Consider the following 14,141-nt stretch of genomic DNA (forward strand, 5'->3'; position numbering starts at 1 on the left):
TGAAATATCATCTTTACCTTAATGACAACCAAATCTTTTCCAACCCCTTTACTGTACCTCCTTCTATAGTTCTAGCTGTATAGCAGGAACTGCATCTGGAAAAAATCATTAAGGAGCCTATGTTTGATAGGCTTGCAAAAGATAGGATTCTGAATTTCAGCCAGCATGGCTTCGTTGCGAGGAGATCTTATCTTGCCAACCTCATCTTCTTTTACAATCAGGTAACTCACTACCTGGATAAGAGAGAAGCGGTGGATATTGTGTACCTTGGCTTCCAAAAAGCCTTTGATCTGGTATCCCACAATGTTCTTGTGAGAAAATCGGAAGATACTGGGCTTAACCATGAGATGGTTAGGTGGGTAGGAAGCTGGCTGCAGGGTAGGATCCAGAGAGTCCTAGCGAATGGATCCGTGTCATCCTGGTGAGAAGTGGACAGCGGTGTCCCGCAGGAGTCAGTACTTGGTCCTGTACTTTTTAACATATTCATCAATGATTTGGATGTGGGGGTGAAGAGCTCACTGGCCAAGTTCACGGATTACACCAAGTTATGGGGAAGCATGGTCACATTTGAAGATAGGCTACAGATACAGCTGGATCTAGACAGGCTAGCAGGTTGGGAAAGTCAGAACCAGATGAGGTTCAACATTGAGAAGTGTAAAGTGCTGGGGACAAACAATCCCCTGCGCAACTACAGGCTTGGCAACGCCAACCTGACCAGCACTGAATGAAAGAGACCTGGGGGTAATAATGGACCATGATATGAATTGAGCTGGCAGTAAGATGTTGTTGCCAGCAGGGCAAATAATACTCTGGCATGTATCAATCGATGCATCTCCAACAAGACCAAGGAGGTGGTCCTTCCACTCTACTCAGCACTGGTGACATCCCAACTAGAATACTGCGTCCAGTTATGGGCACTGCATTTTAACAAGGACATGGCAAAACTTGAGTCCAGAGAAGGGCCACCCATATGATTCTCTTCGCTTGTACGGCAAGCCATATGAGGAAAGGCTGAGGGACCTGGGACTCTTCAGCCTGAAAAAGAAAAGGCTGATAGCGGCTTATTGCTACATCAGGGGAATACTTCAGGGGCTCGGTGAACAATTGTTCACCAAGGCAACCTGGGGGAAAACTAGGAGTAATGGCCACAAAACTCCTGGAAGACTGTTTCAGGCTTAACATTAGGACAAACTTCTTCACAACTAGGGTGTCTGGACTGTGGAATAAGCTCCCTCCAGGGGTGGTGCAATCACCTACCATGGAAATCTTGAAGAGGAGACTGGGCAGTCACCTTGTTGGGGTCCCCTGACCCCCACCTGTCATTTTTCCTGCCTGGTGCAGGGGGCTGGACCTGATGATTTTCCAAGGTCCCTTCCAGCCTTACACTCTATGAATCTCATACGCTTTATTATTGGTAACTAAATGTGAACAATTAATTTCCTCTCGTCTGCCAGACTAAGGCTTTTCCTCTTTCCCCTTTCTGTCATCAAAATTCCCATGCTTTTCCTTGTCATCATGACTCTCAAACCTAGATTTGTATGTCACACTTTTTTTTCCATACACATCTAGACTCTTGCTTAGTCTTATCTGCTCTTTCCCTTCAGTGACCAAAACTTGTCTTTCCTCACTACTTCTGTCACTGAAACCATAGTGTGTGGATTTGACAATATCCCTCTCACAGCTTGTCTTCTTGCCCCTCTGTTTCTCCAAAATGCTGCTGCCAAGAATGTCTTTTGCCACTTGGTTTTGTAAACCCTTTTGCTCATCTTTCACATCAGATACCAGTTTGTCATTTTAATTTTCAAAACTCTATACAATTCCGCCCCCTGCAGACATTTCAGTCTTTATCATTGCCCACTTTCCCTTCTTCTCTCTGTATTCAAAATGGCCTTTCTAGCAATTTTTTTTCAAATTGTTTTCCTTTGTTATCCTCATATGTTCTTCCATGCTACCCATTTAGGACATCATTCCTGCTTCACTGTTCTAAATGTGCTTGTGACTCAAATCCCTCCTCTTAAATACACTATCCAGTTTCTGTTAATAATATAAAATCTTAGTCCTGCACATTTCATTTTATTCATTTTGAACAATTAAAAAAAAGAAAGTAATTTTTTTAGGGGAGCAAATTTGGCAAAAAGCACAATTAACTCTAGATTTTTTTGCCGTGGTTGTTTTCTTTTTACTGTTTTCACCAGGCAATGCATTTGCTAGAGTCAAAACTGGAGACTACCACTTCTACGGTTATGGAACCAAGAAGAATTATGTCACAGCAGCATTTTATTACAGCCTGGCAGCTGATCACCATAATGCTCAAGCCATGTTTAATCTGGCATATATGTTTGAACATGGTTTAGGTATTCCAAAGGTAATATGAAGCACATATGGACCCATTCATGTGTAAAACTAACAAACAGATGTTGTAATTTAAAGTGTCAACAGGTATAGTTTTGAACTATGCTGATTAAATATTCTGGGTGAGGCACTAGTTCTCATCTGGGAGAAAATTAGGGGAAAAATAATTATTAAAATTGTAGAGGAGGATGAAACAGACTACGATATACAAATATGCATGGAAATAACATGGTGAGAAACAGCTGAGTGATCTTCCACCTGATCCCATAAACACACAAATAGGAAGATGGTTTGTGAAAGTTAGTACATTAAAAATGGAAATTCAGATTGAACAATGTGATCAGCCTGTGTGTTTCATAACCACAGGACACCAGTAAGACTATTAGTTTACTCAAATTAAAATACACAGTCAATTAATTTAGAGTAAGAACAACAAAGCTGAATTTAAAAGATTGGAGAAAAAAAAAGGCATAATTTTTCATAACTTAGCTGAGATTCAGTTGCTGCCTTGGAATCATGAAGAAATCCCCAACTCTAATTCTAAGTTTGTAGGGCAAGAGGGGAAAGTATCAGTTTGCTTTAGCCCTTCCCACTGCAGGCCCAATATTCACTCTGTGCTCTATGAAGCAGGCAATCTGTACAGCTAACTGACTTTCAAATCGTGTGTGCACTTGTCTTTTTTTCCTCTTTCCTATCATCTCTTTCCCATTTCTCCATGTCTGGTTATATCCTTTTCTATTTGTGGCTTCCTTTTCTTCACCTCTATTCATCTTTTCCTGCCCTATGTTTTCCCATTTCCTCCTGGATCTCTGTCTGGCTTCCCTATCTTTCCCAGCACCCTCAGGTTTTCGACATCCTGTCCTATCTGTTACCTTCTCTACCTCAATTTCTTCCCTTGGCCTCTGGCAAGTGTGACATGTATCATGCAATTAATGCAAGTTTCATGCATTAAATGGTAACATACCAGATAGTCATTTATTACATGACTAAAAGGGCAAACCTGCCTCAGAGAAGTTATTCACTGAACGTATCTCGTCCTGTCCTGCTTATCAAATAGTGGGACCGGGAAGGGGGAGCCTCTGGATCTGAGACAGAAAGGTGTGTGGACAGCCCACAACTGGGGAAGCACTTCACAGTTCTGGAGCTGCCTGCGCACCCTTTTAAGTGCCTTATGTGGCAGCAGCCCAAGACACAGAAAGTGCCTACTACTCTTAGATGCAGGAAGTGCCTACCACTGTTTGTAGGCCACAGAGTTTAAGGGGAATGCTCCTGCAGCCCAGGACCCATCAGTGCCCCAGGCTGCCTGCAAACCTGGACTTCTAAAAGGTATACAAGCAGCTCGGGAGGGGTCACTTACCAGTCCTGGGGCTGCCTGCATCTCCTTTAAAGGCAGCAAGGGTGAGAGGGCAGCCTGCAGGCTGGGAACTTGAAAGGAGTGCTAATACTGGAACACCAGCAGCTGATTAAAACACAAGTAAGTTAAAAAGGCTCACAAGTCCATCAATGAGCCTGTAAGGTGATGGGGTGAGGGCAGATACAGAGCAACCCTTTATCACCTACCGGCTGGAGGGTGTTTCTTTGTCAAGCTCCAGCTTTGGACGTGAGCTTTATTTTTGATTGAGCTACAAAGTTTGTAGCCTGACAAAAGTAACGTCTTGTAAACATCCCTGTCCTTGATCTGACTTATTTGCAGGAGTCCTGGCCTAGGTCCTATGATTGACTCTTCTATCACTCTACTGACTGCTCTTTCCTCTTGTGAGTCTCTCTCCTCTGTTTTCTTGGAAAGTAAGGTTCTGCTGCTACAGGTACAAATATATTAAATCAAAAGAGGATTTATGAGGTTTTGGTATACCCCACCATAACTCCAGATGATGCCATGGTGTGGCTGGTGCCTTGTGGACAGCTCTTGTAGCTGCACAACAGGATAAGAGAATGCTTGGAGAATGTGGGCAGGAGATAGAGGATTTACTATCCATTATCTTGCTCTGTTGTAGTCTACTCAGAATGCCATGGCACTTGGAAGAGCACTTTTTAAATGACACCCTTTAAGTCACTAGTTCTGCCTCCTATGCATATGCCAAATTAGGGTGGTTCCTTTTAGTGAATGTTTGCTCCTCACTCTTGGCAGCTCTACAACCTACCACAGCTATGGTACAAGGGACAGAATTTGATTCCCTCACATGCAACAAGAATATTTTACTAAATTGTCAAAAGACTCAGCAAAAGCAATGGAGCTGTTCAAGCATAACTACAAGCATCATTCAGTCATCAAAACCTTTATTACTGGTGACAAGAAGCAAAAGACAGACAGTAGCTTGAGTCGTATCCCAGGGTGAATATAAAGGACTGGCAGAAACTCATAACCTGAATGCATAGCGACAATAAATATAGGTCACTGTCAGTCATTGTCCACAGTAGAGGCCCATCTGATAGCTTTTCCCATTTTTATTGCTTTTCTCTTCTTATTTTCCAACCTTTGTCCTTTGGTATATAAGCAAAGATACAGCTCAGGGAGAGCTATGAAAATAATGCCTAGTCATAGAGAGGCATGCAGGGCAAGAGAGAGCCTGCTGCCAGAAGTGCTGTATGCCCATTCAAAATAGTGTTGTTATAAGCAAAGCTAGCTTGTTATAAGCAAACCTCTCTTTCATGGGACCCGTGCTGTCAGCAAGACAGCACTGCCTTGGCAAACTGAACTTCCAGGACCTGAGAAGACCAGGAATCCACTGGGATGAAACTTGATACCTGTGTAAGCCTGCTGGGTTAAGAACATATCCTCTACCCCTTATTGAGGCTTCAAGCCCCTGCTCAGGGTAGCATGTAATAGTAGCAACCATTTAAGGGTTGGGTTTTTTTCATTCTTTTTCTCCTCTTGGGGAATTTTGCAACTAGCTTGCGCACAAAATTACTGATATGATAAAGTAGTGCTAGAGTGAAATTATAGCTGTGATGGTCCAGGAGTTATGTGAGAGGCAAGGATTTCTCAGGTTATCTCTTATTGGACCAACTGCTAGGTTGGTTTAGTTGGGTTAGAAACCTGAAGAAGAATGTCTTGCATTCAAAAGTTTGTCTAACTCTATCCCAAATATGCAGTTGGTTCAGTAAAAGCTATCGCTCTTAGATATACTTGCTTCTTGCATAAAATGGTAAGAGCAACCATGGGAATTACATATGCAAGAGAGCTGTTATGTAAGTAATGGGCTATTTGCCCATGCTATTACATTTTCAGGGTAAGCACTTGAGCTATTCAGTCATATGTCCATAATTGTGAAGATCTGGCCTTTACTTTCTTTGCCGAAATGTATTCATGTAAAAATCTCTTGTGAAACAGATGTCACTATTTGCAAGAATGATACAGCCTTCCAGCTGAAAAATTCAAAGCACTTAAAGTATTACTAAGTCCAAGCAAATAGTAAAAAACATCCACAGACATATGCGTTTCGTTGAATTTGCTCTGGTTACATGGATCTTCATTTTGCATTAGCTTATTTGCATAGATGACTTTGGAGCCAGAATGAACTTCAAGAATCTTAACCCAACAATGATGTGCACTTAGTTAAAGAACAAAAACAAGATCATGGGATTTATAAAAGCAAACAACTCATCAATGCAGCTTGAAAGTAGAATACCAGTAGAAAGCTCTTCATGCTGCAGACGTGGGTGAGGGAAGAAACACAAGAATGGTGAATAAGTTCCAACATTTTGTATGTCTCAAGAAACTGAACCTGTGTTGCAGCTAATCTATCAGAAAGCAATGAAAATAAGAAAACTGATTGTTATTATAGGCATGGCAATAGGGAACAATCTCATCCAGGAGTCCTTCTTTCCTTTTGTGCTGCTTTTCCTCAGTCTTTTGAATTTCAGTGATAAGAATCAGGCATTCTGTCATGAACAGGGCATAAAGCCTGATGCAAGAAATTTGCTGGCCAACTTCCCCTCTTGGTTGAGCTTCCTTTTTCCTTTCACCTTTGCTTCCTCCCCAGATCCATTAACACACACATACAGCTACACATTTGGTAGCTTCCTATGGTGGGTCTCCCCTAACCCACCTGTATGACTGCCTTAGTCAGAACCTTTTTATTTACAATGCCCTTCTCTGCAGAGTTTTATTCTCTCACAGTCACTGTGTGCTGTCACAGACTGTAGAAGGAGCCCTTCTGGAACAGGGAGGCTCAAACTTTGCAGTTAACAGAAGCAGTATTTTCTTTATAAACTTCAAAATCAAAGGTAAAGGCAATCAACCATCTTCATCCTTACTTTAAGCGTCCTTTCACAGATGGGTAAAGGTTGTCAAGTGATAACACAGTTATTTAATACATCACTTGCACACACTCGTAGGCACTTAACAAAGGGAAAGACTGGTTAAAAACATCAGATCTTGTACTACATTCAAAATACGCTACCAACAAACAGAGATGCACATTCTGTTACAATACAAAGTGTTAACTGGCCCAGGGGTTGTTGGCTTTTAGTGCATTTTTATTACTATTTAAGCACCTTGAAGGGGAACACACTGCTGAGTGAGAAATACCATCTGTTAAAAGTCACGTTACTGGAGAGAACAGTTTTAAGTGTAGTGTTAATAGATTCCAACTGCACGTGAACACTGGTAGAAAAAGCGTTAATAGAAAGACACTGATTTGTGGTAGAAGTCTGTGCATAGCCTTGAATAGGTGGTTAACATTAATTAGCCTTAAATAAATAGGCCCTAATCCTGGCACTTGACTGATGTTCCACGCATACAGAAGCTGTTGCACATGGGCCACAGTTTGCATTTCTTTTAGAAGAGGCAAAAAATAGTCTTTAGTTTTTCATGCTTTTAAAGACTGTGTGAAGAAATATGTATTCTTTGCAGACTCTTAATCTGACCTCCCCACCCTGGACATTAAGCAATGTTTTTTCTCTGATCCTGTCCTCAGAGAGAGGATTAGATGTTTACTTTCTGCCCCTTCCCTGGCCCATACAAATAGACGAGAACATACATAAACATTACACTTCTGTGTCAGAAACATCCAGGACAAAGGTTGGGGTGGTTTAGACATAGATGATCTTGCTTTCAGCAGGATGTTTAAACAAATTGACCTGCTGAGTTCCCTTCCAGCTCTATGTTTCTATGATATACACGTCACATTTGAAATGGAAGGCCATTCTGCTGGGAGTTTGTCTCGGTGTCTCAGACTACCCAAAGAAAGCTGTCTCTTGCATAGAGTAGCTGCACTCATACAATATTGAGCTTTACCAACTATTGCTTTTCAAAGCACGCTAGGTGATCTTTTAGATAACATAATAATAAATACCTTGAAGTGGTCCAAGACCTTAAACTTCATTAGATATTCTTTGGGAAGTCAGTAGAAGACAGGTTTGGCATCCTCAAGTGGCATGTTCTGCTAATGGGGTACAACAGCACCCTGCTAAGTTTTTAAAGGCAAATTGCTAGAGTCCAGGGATTTGGCAAAAACAATGCAGGACAAAAGCCAAGTAATTGGTATTTTTTTGTACTGTTTGCTCTGCATGGACATCATCATCTGGACTTGTGCATTTCCTTACTTTTAACTGGTTGGGTTTTGCAAGTGATGGGAGAGTGAAAGTACCAAACCTTTGCTTGCCTTTGAATCTGAAAGCCTTAGTTCCCGACTTCCTTCACATCACGTTAGCAACTTTACCTGTTACAATGGAGCTACACTGGAATAAAGCAATGGGTCACTCAGTCCCAAAGTCACCAATGCCTGCATTGTTACCTCTGAGACTATGTGAATAATAGTGCTTTGTGCTTGTCTCATACTTAACCCTTGATAAAGGTAAACAGGCATTCTAGTTTCCACCTTATAGCTAGTCTAAGGTTAAAGAGATTTACAACAAACTGAGAGAAATGCTTTGGATAATACAAGGATATGCCATTTCAGACATAAGGGAAGCTATTTTCTGGTCTCCCCTAAATTTCCTGTTACTTTTGGCAAGTCTTTTCAGTTACTCTATCAATACAATGGGCCTGTGCATATATTGCTCCTATAGCAAAGGGGTTTTCTTTACCTTTAAGACTACAGTTGTACCTATGACAGATTACAAACCTCTGTCTAGACCAGTGGTTTTTAACCTTTTTTCATTTGTGGACCCCTAAACATTTGAAGGGAGGTACGTACCCCTTTGGAAATTCTGAATGGAGGTGCAGACACCTGTAGGTATTGACATACTTTTGGTTGATCATAGTCATCTTTCATGGAGTCCTTGGATGTAGTCTGTGGACCCCCAGGGGTCTGCGGATCACAGGTTGAAAACCGCTAGTCTAGACTATAGACTCCCTAAAGTAAATCTTTATAATAGAAGCTACTAAGAATTTGTTTTTTGGGAGAAGATGCAATCACCTGTACTTTGCATTACTACAGCTGTCCAGCACTTCCATTCTAATATGTAAATCACTCCCTAGGGAAAGAGTGATGTATTGAATGCAAATTTGAGGGTCATGGCCTGTAACAACTACTTTCTGCAGATCACTGCAGCTTAGTTCTATCTTTCTAGGCTTTTATGACTGACTAGCCAATTGCCCATCAAGAATAATGGGGGGGCGGGAGGATGGAGACCCGTGTCCGCCCCCCTCCTTCCCTACTGCTGCTTGGGGTCCAGGCCCACTCCCCCCTTCCCCGCAGCAGGGGGATGGTAGAAGTGGGCTCAGGGCTGATGTGGGGGAGGGGGGGTGAGGAAGGAATGGGCCCAGACCCGGGCCCAAGGCAGGAAGGAGGCCCGCTCCTCCCCTGCCCTGCTGCTGGCTCCAGGGGGTAGGGTGAGGGGGATAAAATCAGCACCGCTGGCCTTGGCCCCCCCCATGCATTCTGTCCCCAGTCCCTCCCTGCTGGTCCTGTCCTTGGTGCAGGGCAGGCAGTGATGGAGCATGTCCAGCCCACTCCCACTTCTCGTCCAGCGCCGTTCCCTCCCCTCCCCTCCCTTTCTCCCCGCCTCCCACTGCGCTGTGTCCAGGCCCATTTTCCCCCCCCTCGGCTCCCTGCCACCTCCAGTGGGTGGGGGGAGGGGAAGGCCAGCGCTGCTGGCCTCATGCCCCCCCCACCCTGGTGTCATTCCCTCCATTGCCGCCACCTCAGGGCTGCTTCAGGGCTGGGCTGTCATCATGGGGGGACTGAGCCCTGTGTCTAGCCCCAACCCCGCTTCTCCTCTGGTCGGGGGGGAATGGGCCCTCTCCCCCCACCCTCCCTACCCGCTGCTTCGGGGCTGGCCCACTCTTTCCACTCTCCTCCATCACCTGTCCCCCCACTGTTATGGCAGTGCTCCACCATGCTGTCTCTTGTCCCAACACTCTTGGAGCACTCTTATTGGCTGTTTCAGTCAGTAAATCAGAGTGCAAATAAAGCATTATGGACAGACAGATAGACTAAGGCTTTTATAATATCAGAATCTTTCTAGGCTTTTATAACTGATGGGCTGAGCTGCACCATTCACTCTTAAATCTAAGCATGATGAGAACTGGATTGTTCCCTGACACTCACAAGAGACATGAAGCATCTCTGGAGAGCAGAAGGTGCTTGTTGTTCTTAGGATTTTGTTGGTCCTGACATTCTAGCATCATGGACCAGGTTGTAGGGAACAGGAAGCATCTTTGTGTGACATCTTGCAAATGCCACTGTAAAACAGTACCTCCACATATCACAACTCAAGGCCATGTAGTAGAGCTAAATGCCCAGTGCTTCTTTCCCACCCTCCCCAGACTAAATAAAATCTATACAAAACTATCCCATTTTTCTAGTCCTTAAGTAAGAAATTAGGACAAATGAATTCAACACTCCCTAAGAGTGCACATGCAGAAATGGTACTATATAACTTGTATACTATTGTACTTGTACTACTAATATACTATATAACTATATATAATGGTACTTCTTGAAAAGCATTGGTGAAAATCATACAAGTCTTGTCCTAGCAGTATTACAGCCTGTTATCTAAGAATAGGATAATTTTACAATAATCATCCAACTGAATCTATGCTCCTTAATCACTGGCAAGTAGAAATTTGAAGACAGACCTGAAAAAAAACCCAAAAAACAGGAAAAGTAGGTGATATGCAGCCTCAGCAACCAACCAGTCTAGCCTGCTCATGCCAATGCCCTTAAAAATTCTAGGATTTCACTGTCTTGATTTATATTTTACTGTTCTGCTCAGAAAGTACCTATTTGAGACTTTTATTTATGGACTTAATTAAACTAAACTGATACATCTAGTCATTACATTTTGTAAGGAAACTATGTAATTGGGCTGTTGTGTTTTTATCTTTAGAAATAAATTAAGAATTACTGCTTACTTGGAATAATTTAAAGTGTCTCACTGTTTGCCTTTTGTAAGTATCCATTAACAAATGCTGACTTCCACTTGACTTCCTATTGAATTAAATAGGCCATTTATATACACAAGACAAAGCAACTAATCAGTTAGGGGCTTGAAAATGAATTTGTAGAAGGCAAGCACATAAATTAGTGTTAAAATCCATTTGTCTTTTGCCAAGATTCCTTTACAAATTAGTCTCAAGTATTATATTTATTAGGGCATGTGGATGTGTTTCAGAGAACTCACTGCTCTCCAAGAATAAGCTTATAAAATACATTAAAACAGACAAAGGTATTTAACAATTTATGCAAAGCAGAAACTTAGAAGGTTGACTAGGGGCTAGATCCACAAACTGAATTTTAGCATAAGTCTGAACATTATAGATTTCACTTTTCTGAAATTGGCCAGTCTGAGTTAGATACCCAGGCTCCCTATAGCGTGCACAAAAGAACTGGATGCCTCAGGATGAGATCTATAAAACAAACATTGAATGGGAAATGAGTTATGCTAGCTTATAGGAATGCCAAGACATGCTGTAGTTAAAGTCTGTGCCTCTCCAGGGCATAAATGTATAATTCTCTTTCCTCAGGATGCATCCCTGAGTCATCTTCTGCAGTTAGAAAGCTACTAGTACACCAGCAGCCCCCACCAAAAAAAACCCAAAACACCAAACAAAAACAAAACAGCTGGTTACTATATCCCCATCCTCCTTTTACAAATATAAAGCACCCATGGATATGGGCGATCCACTCTTGCTTCTGCATGAGGGAATTTAACCCCGCACAGCCAATCTACTCACCAGGCTACTGCATATTCTGCTCTTGAAGCTGTCACACTTGATTAAATATTGAGGCAGAAACTATGCATGACCCTCTGGTGTAGTAACTGAGGCATTCACTTGGGGTAGGAGTGAGTATTACATATACATTGCTTTTAGGAAGAAGAGAAAGTTGGGTCTAGGTCCCCCATATCTTAGATGAGTGCTCCCAATACTGAATTGCTAGAGAAAGGAGGCATGAAATCACCACTACTACCTTCTTCCATAACATTTATAGAGTGTTGAACCTTTAGGTGCAATCTAAGAACAGCTACTGAATTTGGCCCTGCAAACATAAGCTCAGGAATGACTAATTTATGAATCCTGACACTAGACAGGTATATATCTCCTCAGCAATGTCAAAACTGATGCAATTCTGCCCATGTCCAAAAATAGAACTTGAGGAACACATGAAACTTTACTCACAAAGAAATAGGCACTGATAGGTGTTAGGCAACCCAGAGTTAAGCAGAAACTGAGTTAAGATTTTGAGGATCTAAATTTTGGACTAGCCACCTTGGAAATTAGGTGCTTATCTCCTTTTCTGGGGCTAGCCCTAAGAGTCCAATAGAACTTGCATCAAAGTTGGTGAATTTTCTCCAACTTCAGGGAAAAGGTACTGATCTTAAAGATACCTTCTAGATTCAAAATCTTGGATTTTATGGAGGCCATTTTCACATGAAAAGTAAGCTGCTGCTGATAGTAGGAAACAAATTTCAAAGAATCCACTTCTTTTTTTGGGGGAGGGGGGGGAGGGAGGAATAAGTTACTTTTTCTTCAATTAAAGTGCTGGGAGGTGGAGGCGCTCCATTTCCACCTGCATGCACGTACCCCGTATCCCCTTTCCGCATATCCCTGGCTGACAACCCCTGTTCTAAAGTTTATGTCTGGTGCCTAGATACCAAAGTGACACCCTGTAACTGAGACACAGAACAGTATGGATAAAAACATATTACTTCAGAACTAAGAAATTACTCTTGGGTATCTAGCAACAACTCGGTTCAGTTGGTTATGGAACCCAGATTCTAATGTTATTGGGGAAAAAAATGAATCTGAATATTATATTAAAGCCCCTCAGTAAACTCTTCAGTTTTTCCAGTGAATACATCAGTTCTGAACTTCAGATCACATTATTTTGCAAGCAAACACAATAAAGCACCAAAAAGTCATCTAAGTGCACAAATAAAAAAGGACACCTTTTATTTTTTAGGATATATATTTGGCTAGGATGTGGTATGCTGTTGCAGCAAAAACAAGCCCAGATGCTTCCATTCCAGTGTTCTTAGCAACTTTGAAACTAGAAGTTACTGTTTTCCTCAGAGAAATGAAGTTTTTCAAGGTAAGTATGGATGTTGACATACCAAAATGCTTTCACAGGTCTAGATCTACTACTGCTTTTTACACTTAGCATTCTTTTTGCACCCATATGCCAGATTCTAGATAGAGCACCAAAAAATATTTCAATAAAAGCAGGGCCAGCATTTAAATTACATAAACCTTCCCAGTCTCAAAACTCAACTGCTATTTGCACTGATGTACTCCACACAAAAGGAAACTTATGTTTAGTTGTTAATTCAAGCATGACTTAAAATTTATCAAAGCTTTCAGGTGAGAACAAAGACCATAACAGGTTAATCTGATTTAAAAGCCTGACAATAACTGTCCTTACTGCACACAGAGCATCAGAATTTGAATACTCAGTTCACAAGGCCCAAGGTGTACAGCACCCTGTGAAGAGAGGCCCTTGCTTGTTTTTAAGACGTCTTGCAACAATTCAGTGCTAATGAGTCGAGTCATCATTAATCAACAGTAACCGACTTGACGATTAGAACCCTTTTCTACTATTGATTCCTTTACTTCCTTGTCTGACACAAAGAGAGACAGCCGTTATTACTCACCTTTTACTATCCTCAGTTGTCCCTGTTTGGTAGCGTTTTGAAGGAAACACTACTGCTTTGCTGTTTGCACACAGCTAGCTAAGGGAAGGATGTCAGTCTATCTATTCAAAAGGAACAATAAAACAGGATCCAAGGGCTGCAAACACAACCTTGGATCTGTTTCCCTGGACATAGCAACTGACTCTTTCATCCAGCCCTGGTGGTAACTGTGCTTCTCTTATGCATCCAAGTTTGCTGGTAATTTCCCCATCATAGGAAAAAGTTGGGTGTTGTCCTGGGGCCAGGACTGTATTTCTCATAACAGTTTCCACAGAGAGCAAACTAAAACGTAAGAGCATATGTCTGTTGCACAAAACATATGCTTTATTCATCTGTGCTTACTATGTGCCATAGCTTCCTTTAAAGATAGTTTGATACCACATCTAAAACCCGCAGTGAAGATGCAGCATAATACTTTCACTTTGTACTTTGGAAAAGTCATTCCATTTTAAGTATAAGAAATGGTCTTTATTGCTTTGCTAACCTCTCCCTTTCTGCTCTAAACAGATTATTACACAATGGAAACTGTCAGAACTGGACAACATTCTTGGACCACACTGGGATCTGCTTGTAGTGGCAGTCATAGTCATTTTGCTTCTTCTCTTAATTAGCAATAGGTACTAGACAAACGTTACTGACAAAGCCTTTTGGCAATTACTCTTCTTTATATTCTGAACTAATAAAATGTGTATTACTTATTTTTTCTA

General features: G+C 41.8%; 1 protein-coding gene across 5 annotated transcripts in view; it reads left to right on the forward strand.

Annotated features, from left to right (window-relative positions):
* SEL1L2 (SEL1L2 adaptor subunit of SYVN1 ubiquitin ligase) overlaps positions 1-14,141 on the forward strand; it is a 108,266-nt gene extending 94,125 nt beyond the window's left edge. For 4 of the 5 annotated variants that reach the window (XM_019500792.2, XM_059720124.1, XM_059720126.1 and 1 more), the window contains 3 exons: positions 2,196-2,365; positions 12,708-12,836; positions 13,942-14,141. In XM_019500792.2, the coding sequence (XP_019356337.1) occupies positions 2,196-2,365; positions 12,708-12,836; positions 13,942-14,058 (416 nt within the window). In that variant the 3' untranslated portion in view covers positions 14,059-14,141. Of the gene's footprint in view, positions 1-2,195; positions 2,366-12,707; positions 12,837-13,941 lie in introns of those variants that run through there. The other variant, XM_059720127.1, reaches the window with a different exon arrangement.

Source organism: Alligator mississippiensis, chromosome 1, assembly GCF_030867095.1.
Source record: "Alligator mississippiensis isolate rAllMis1 chromosome 1, rAllMis1, whole genome shotgun sequence".
Taxonomy (NCBI): domain Eukaryota; kingdom Metazoa; phylum Chordata; order Crocodylia; family Alligatoridae; genus Alligator; species Alligator mississippiensis.